At 49.9% G+C, this 8,042-nt stretch overlaps 1 protein-coding gene across 2 annotated transcripts in view; it reads right to left on the bottom strand.

Annotated features, from left to right (window-relative positions):
• Positions 1–353: 353 nt before the first annotated feature.
• Positions 354–8,042, bottom strand: part of LOC133381080 (zinc finger protein with KRAB and SCAN domains 1-like) — a 29,552-nt gene continuing 21,863 nt past the window's right edge. For both annotated transcript variants that reach the window (XM_061619586.1, XM_061619585.1), the window contains exon 4: positions 354–4,170. In XM_061619586.1, coding sequence (XP_061475570.1) covers positions 2,639–4,170 — 1,532 coding nt within the window. In that variant the 3' untranslated portion in view covers positions 354–2,638. The remainder of the gene's footprint in view (positions 4,171–8,042) is intronic.

Here is an 8,042-nt window from a genome sequence, read left to right as displayed (position 1 = left end):
GAAGGAACTAAATGAAATGCAAACTGTAGTAATACCAGCACTTGTGAAGTTAATTTTAAAAAGGAACTCGTTCTAGTTCATGATGTCCAAAAAGGAACCAATTCAAGTTCACATTCATCCTTTCACAAAACAAACTATGTTTGATTCACATTCAGTTCACAGTTTAAGTTCATCCAAATGAAAACAGCATGCAGAATGTTACAAGCTGCTGTGTATAAAATATGCTTAAGGAGACTAAGAAAACATCAAAACACATGCACAGTGGAACGTGAATTGTTTATTTTCCTCCAACAATTATGATGTTTAAGCTTAAAGACCCAAAGAGTCTAAAGCATAAAAAAATAAATGCAAGAGAATGAACTTAAAGATGAACCAGAAATCATTCAAAGTTCTACCCCAAAATGAACTTAATTTTGCCCCGCAATTATGGGAAGTATAATTTCAGGTGTAGTTCAGAGATTTTTGAACCAATTCTGTGAGCTTCATTAAAATGAACTAGTTCATTCCAAACACTGAGTACTACCTTCCCTCTGCTATAAAAGAAAGGAGGGCGTATTCTTGCACTCAGGTCCTGCTTGTGGGCTTCCCATAGGCAACTGGTTGGCTACTTGGAGAACAGGATGCTGGACTAGGTGAGCCATTGGCCTGATCCAGCAGGGCTCTTCTTATGCTCTTAAAAACTGAATTAATAATACAGTAATTAATAATAAATAAATTTTGTAGCACAACCACGTTTATGTTTGGAAAAACACACACACACATTTATCTTACAACAAACATTAACAAATGTTTTGATAAGAAACAGTCTTGGGGTGTCTTTAACAAGGAATTTTACAAGCACCTATGTAATGCCTTTTAAGAACCAAACAGCATTGTACTTTTCCCACCAAACACCTTCGTTTATGAAAAGATGTAGAATCACAGTGTTCGTTTGTCAGCAATAGGCCGACATCAGAATTCGAAGGAAGTCTACTGAGAAGATCTACTGAATAGGACTTGCTGCCAAGTAAGTGAGTCTAGTAGGAGTGGCTCTTTCTTTTTCTTTTTGGCCCAAGGGCCGCATTCATCCTTGACTAATCCTGTGGGGCAGCAAGTCAGCAGTGGGTGTGGCCACCCCATTCTCCCTCATGCACACTCACATGCACACACATACTCTTCCTCCACTGATGTGTGCAGATCAACTGAGGAGGGAAGGGTACCATTCCTTGTTGGCTCATCAAATGATCTCTTTCATGAATGGGGAGGAGGCCATTTGCATCCCAGTCAGAGTACTTGGCCTTGCCTGGCCCATCAGTGTGTCTATTTTTAAATATATATAAAGGTTTTTGCTGCTGCTGTGCAAATTGGTGGGATTCGGGGGGGGGGCAGAAAATTTGCTCAGGGCGTGTGGGGAGGGAGCTGGCTCAGGTCTCTGAACTGGGGGTTAGCAACCTTCCCCCACCCCTCCGCCCTGCAGCATCCTTTGGCGTTCCCATACACTTTACAGAAAACCTCAGCAGGAACTAGAATCAGGATCATTGGAAATCTGATCTTTGTTTTGTTCTCATAAGGCAGAGAGTGTTCCCATTGTGCACTGCAGGTCTGTTCCTTTTTGCAAACGTTCCACGCCGGTCTGAACACCCACTCCAAGGACACGCAAACAGGAGGGCACAGCAACTGCACTGCACAGCAAGGGCCACGCACATAGGCTACTTCACCCTTTGCTATCTGACAGGATCACTGTGTGTGTGTAGCAAAATCTTCTCCCCATGTTTGCCTTGCGTGTAGACATCCATCTACCGGTGTGTGCACAGCTGGCAATGGAACTGTGGCTGTGCACCTGGTACTGCAACTCCCATCCTGTTGGACAGCCACAAGCTGAAGTTTCTCTTGGAGGGAGGTTGCTGCTGGCAAGGACAAACTGGTCCTGTACTGTCTCTCAGATGAATATGGCATTGCCTCCTCGGTGCCTGCACCACTGCCAGCAGCGTCCAGAGCACAGGCATCCATAACCTGAGCCAAGACATTATCTTTGAGCTCAAGGTTCCTCTGAGCAGGACCCTCATGTACATGTTCAAAGGAACACAGGAAGCTGCCTTATACTGAGCCACCCCTAGTTCAATATTGTCTACACTGACTGACGGTGGGTCTCCCGTGTTTCAGACAGGATTCTCTCCTAGCCCTACCTGGAGATGCTGGGAATTGAACCTGGGACCGTCTGCCTGCGAGGGAGATGCTCTACCGCTGAACTCCAGCTCTTCCCCAAAGGTGTCCTTCAGTCTGTTGATCCGGGAAGCAGGTGGCCCAGTATGCAACATCTGCCTGGGTGGTTCTTAAGGTAGCCTGGCTATTTGCAGAGTGTCCTGAAGCGGTTGCAAATTACCCCCAGCAGCTTATGGTGCTGCTGACCTCTCTCTTGCATTGTCCATCACGTTGCTGCCGATGGTGCCAGGCGGCATCGACATGAGAGGGAACCATTTGTCTAGCGCCACTTGAAAGTTTGACACGCTAATGGTGGCAGCAGTGGGCAGATGGCAAAAGCTGGACATGTCCAGCCCAGGCATTTGTCACACAAGCCATCCCCCTGGCCTGGTTGTGTGTCTGCTAATCTGCTGCAGGGACCAACACAGAATCCTGCACTGGGCAGCTTGTCCGGAGGTCAGACACATGGCTCGATATGCTTCTGAAGAGCATCCCTGATACCCTCGGCTGCAGCTGGAGCTTCAGAGCAGGAGAAGTAGCTCTTCCTCGGAACCCTCCACTGGGACACACAGCGGTGGAGGAACTCTCGGAAGGCAGGTTCATCCACCAGGGAGAAAGGGTGCACGTTCTTAGCAAGAAACTCTGCCAGCCACTGGTTTTGTTCCATCATGCTGGGATTAGTGGGGTCTGACACCTCCTTCATTGATTCACAAAGAGTCAGCAGGGCTGTGGGCTGTGCCTGCACCGCAGAGTTGGGCAGCAAAGAGTCTGCAGTGGCAGCACATGCTGTAGCAGGTGGTGCCGCCGGCAAGGGCAAGGAGGGCCTGTTGTCTGGCATCGGCGAAGCCTTCTTGGGCAGAAGGAAGGGGTGGTGCACGGAGAGGTGCCGGTGCATTGATGTGGTCCCCACCTTGGTGCACCCTCCTTTCTTCCCCAGCCGCACGTGCTGCCAGCAGTGGTTGCACACCACAGCAAACCTGTCTGAGGCGTGCTGCGAGAAGTGGTTCCACACGAAAGATGAGACCTTTCTCCCACGCTTGGTGGTACGTGCATCCTTCCCAGGGATTGGTGCGGCAGGGTGCTTCCTCGCCAAAGCGGTTGCCTGTGGGATGCTGGTGACGCAGGAGGTTCGGCTGGCTGATGTGGAGGAGTGTGAGGGGCTGGCATTGAGCACCGCAGCCGGCAGTGATGTTTTCAATGACGAGGAGAGTGTGGCAGCTGGTGCTGAAAGAACCTTGTCGGGAAGGACAAGGGGATGGTGAAGGGACAGGTGCCGGTGCATCGACGTGGTCCCCACCTTGCCGCAGCCTCCTTCCTTCCCCAGCCGCACATACTGCCTGCAGTGGTGACATACCACTGAAAATTTGTCCTCTGTGTGAGAGAAATGATTCCACACAAAGGAGGAGACCTTTCTGCCACGCTTTGTGGGCAGCCTAGTGGCCTTCACTTCCTCTGCGGAGCCCATTGCAGTGGAATGCTTCTCTGCCATAGCGGCGACATGTGGGATCCTGGTGGCACTAGGTGTGCTGCTGCTGACTGGAACATGGGAGTGCGCAGTGGCAGTGGAGCTGCTGGTGGCAGCCTTGGCGAAGGGTGGAGTGGAAGAATAGAGAAATCCAGCACTGGAGCTTGTAGGTGGCCAAAGGTGGGCTGGTGTCCGAGGAGATGCACCAATGGCGATCTCCTCCTCCTCTACTGGTGCCATTGGTTGGGACTCTTCCTCTGCAGAATCAGACCAGGAGGGAGACTGTGCCACTTCCTGGGAGGAATCCCGAATCAGCAGGTCCATGGGCTCATCTACACTGACATGTGTTCTCTGTTGCTGGTGGACACCTCTGTGACCTGCAGGGGATGATCCTCTGGTTGGCCACATTGCGGCAACATGATCAGCGGAGGATGCCCATCCAGCTTGGGTTGCTGGAGTAGAGGAAGGGGCGACCGACATGCCATGGAGCTTGGTCCTTCCTTGCATGTGTACCATGATGAGGCCTGCAGTGGGGATGGGGTGGGTGGAAGAAACATAGGTTTGGAGGATTCACTGAGGTTGTAAGGTCACAAGGCAATTTTCAGCATTGGTTTTCTCCCTCAACCCTGAGACAACCTTCCCTTCTAGATTTAAAGTGAGAGGCAGCACCAAGTGGACAGGCAGGAAGGGCTAGTCTATGAATTACCACAGGAGTGGGGGACCTCAGGCCCCGGGCCTGTAGGGTTCAGCAATGAGTAAATTGTTGCTCATTCTGATCTTGCATATTGTTCTTGTGCATAGAGTAAGGCGACATTCACACCACACATTTATCCCACTGTTATTCTACTTTGAATAGTCATGGCTTCCCCTAAAAAATCCTGGGAAGCGTTGTTTGTGAACTGAGAGTTGTTAGGAGACCCCTGTTCACTTCACAGAGCTACAATTGGTTTAACAGACAGTCCCTTTGTCCAGAGAACTCTTGAGAATTGTAGCTCTCTGAGGAGATTAGGAGTCTCCTAAGGACTCTCAGCACCCTTCACAAACTACACCTCTCAGGACTCTGGGGGAAGCCATGACTGTTCAAGTAATAGTGGAATAAGTGTAGGGTGTGAATGTGGTCTAAATAAGGAATAGCACATATAGGTAATGATTACATGGAAAAACAAACTCGCATATCAATATGCACTGAAGTTGTGTGTGCGTGTGTGTGCAGAATTTTTGACTTTTACATGGTTCAAATGTAGCCTACTCTAAGAGTCGTCCCGCCCGCTTTTCACCTCTGGCCCTGCCTACTACCACTGGCATGCCTCCTCCCCGACTAGGGTTGCCAGGTTCATGGCCTGAGGCTGATCCTGTATCTTTAGAAGAGAAAGTCATCCAAGTGCAGGTGTTCTGGCAACCCTGTAATGGGAAAAACCACAAGGTGGAATTCTCCCTTCCCCTTGCACAACTTTTAAAGATACAGAAGACCTCTTGGAGGCCGGGCCTGGCAACCTTCCTGGTCTTCTGTATCTTTAAAAGTTGTGCATGGGGGAGGGAGAATCCCACCCTGTGGTTTTTCCCATTACAGGGTTGCAAGAGCACCTGCACTTGGCTGACTTTCTCTTCTTCTAAAGATACAGGATCAGTCTCAGGCCCTGAACCTGGCAACCCTATCCCTGACCCAGGCAAAGTATATTCATGAGGGACTGTAATCCTCAAGTAATCCCTACACCTGGATTACCAGAATGTCAGTGTGTGCATTATGCTTTGTTAATAAAACAATTGAATATCACGGCATGTCACGGCATTTGCCTGAACAACAGTGCTTTAATCAGCAGCTCTACAGAGGAAGCTGCCTTACCAAGTCAGGCTAAATCCAGGGACAGATAAACTTTCTCAACCTGAGGGCCACATTCTCTTCTTGGCAACCTTTCTAGGGCCACATGCCAGTGGTGGGTGGGGCCAGAGGCAGAAGTGGGCGGGGCAACAAAGGTAAAACTTAGCTTTATACAGCAGGCACTCCCTTCTCTCTATCCAGGTATGCAAAAGGCACTATTAAGAGTTCGAGGACATATTCCAGCCAGGGGTCTTATCCAGTGTCAGCCCTACTCACAGCAGACCCATGGAAATCAATGAACCTTAGTTGCGTCCATTAACTTCAGTGGGTCTGTTCTCAGCACTGCATAGCGCCCTTGGGCTGCAACCAAGCGTCTGAAAGGGGTGTGGTCTGGGGAGAGTTCCAAGGGCCAGATAGAGAAGTCTAGAGGGCCACATCTGGAACTTCCAGGAGACTGGGGAAGAAGGCTTGCCTCCACTGACCTCCCCAGCATTTTCCTTTCTGCTGCTGTCAGCCTCCACCGGAGGAGAGAAGAGGGGGCCAGCTGTAAGTCAGCTAGCCTGGTAACAGGACCCCACACCTCTGAACTGTACCTAAGCCAGGCTGCTGAAGCTCCTTGGAGTGCAGCAAGGTGAGCGTGAGCACTATTATCTGTTAGCTTTCCTTTTTTCTTTCTCTTTGTACTTACGCATTTCAGTCTAGATTATTTCGTTTGTGATATTGAATTTATGTTATGTCGGTGAAATTGTTTGGCTTTCGCCCTATCTGAATTTATTGTTTTGTTTTGTAAACTGACTTCTCTTTCTTACTTCTGCTTTGTGTTTTGTTACTTTGCATGTTGATTGGAAGCCGCTTTGGGCACAGCCTAATGTTGAAAGGCGGCACATAAACAAATCCAATCCGTCCGTCCATCCATCGCTGCGGGTTCCTCAGCCCTGATCTAATCCAATATTGTCTTTGACTGGCTGCAGTTCTCCAGGCTGTCAGGCCGAGAAGCGTCTTTTCCCATCACCTGATCCTTGAGTCTCCTGTAGAGTGATGCCGAGGAGTGAACTTGGGACCTTCTACACGCCAAACATCTGCTCTGCTAGTGATTGACGGTCTCTCCCCACTGGTGTTGGGACAGGCAGTGCATCTCGGGGGAGCTCAAGCCGCCCCGTGGAGACATGAGAGGTGCCTTTGGCCTACCTGATGTGAGGTTGCAGATAGAAGAAGATGATGAAGGAGGAGGAGAGGACGTTTTTGCTGTTGGCAGGTGGCACGCTTGCGTCTCACTTCCTCCCTGGCCGAGGAAGTCACAGACAGGAGAAGAACTTGTGGCAATCCGGATGCTGTTGGAATCCAACTCCCATCAGCCCCAGCCTGCATGGCGAAGGGCCAAGGATGATGGGAGTTGTAGTCCAGCGACACCTGGACGGGCACAGGTTCCCCATCCCCGTCACAAGACAACAGCTATCAATGGCAAGACATACTGGAAACATCACCCCTGCAGCCAGTGGAGGCTGTTCCATTAGGGCAAGCAGGGCAGTGCCCCATCAACCTCAGTCTGCCTTTATCCAGCCCCCACCTGCCTGCCTTCTTCCTTACAACCAGCCGAAAGGGTGGCCTTGCCTGTCAGCTTCCTCGTCCTTTTTGCCCTTTGTAGACCTCAGCAGGGAGGCGGGTGGGGACAACCCTAGAATTAGTTGGCTCTGGCGCCACCTAAGGTTGACCTCCTGCCTTACGCCCTACCAGTCCCAATGGACACCAGCCACCACTGCCTTGTTTGCAGCAAGGAAAAGCACCAGAATCTTCCCCAAAATAAATTTAAGTACTGGTGTGTTTGAATCTGATCCCCACCCCACCAACATCCATCGCAGCACTCACAAACACATGCTAGGGCTTTGAACATCTCCATCCCCCCCAACCGACCCAACAGATATATATACACACACAGATAATAGTGTGGTGGGGATTTCTGAAGTGCAGGAGCTCCTAATAAGGACCCTCTGCCTCCATAGCTACAACCCCAAGAAGAATCCACAAAAGCAGGCAGCTGTGTTGATCCATGTACAAGTATACATACGCCGCCCCAAAGATCAGCTGTGATTCGCAGTTTCTAAGACTCAGCTGACAGTCATAGAACAGAGGTTTGCAGAATAAATGCAGCTTATAGAACATATTGAGCTATCACAAAAGATCCTCAGCTAGCTGAAATGCAACTTTCTTGCTGCGTTATTATTCAAAGTGTGAAATGGGGGGGGGGGAAAGGACAGACACAGCCAGCCTTTCCTTGGTTATTTTCTTCGTTCTCTATCTAATCTATCGCAAATTATAGTAAAACCGGAAAACCTCGTTATAGCCTCACTCACTTGCCAAAGCAAGAAAGGTCTGTCAATTGACGTAATTGGTCTTGCTCTGAAAAACACCCTGAAGCTGTGCTCCTCAGCTGCTACACCACGGCATGCGCACACATGCATAAACACACACTGGTGACAATTACTGCAGGCTTGCCTCTGCCCTTCGCCTACCTCAATTGAGATCGGAGAGGTAAGACATTGTTGGCCTTTTGGCCTCGTGTCCCACTTCCTTCCTGCA

The sequence above is a fragment of the Rhineura floridana genome, chromosome 3 (assembly GCF_030035675.1).
Source record: "Rhineura floridana isolate rRhiFlo1 chromosome 3, rRhiFlo1.hap2, whole genome shotgun sequence".
NCBI lineage: Eukaryota > Metazoa > Chordata > Lepidosauria > Squamata > Rhineuridae > Rhineura > Rhineura floridana.
Note: the sequence above shows the minus strand (reverse complement) of the source record. Positions and strands in the feature narration are given on the sequence as shown.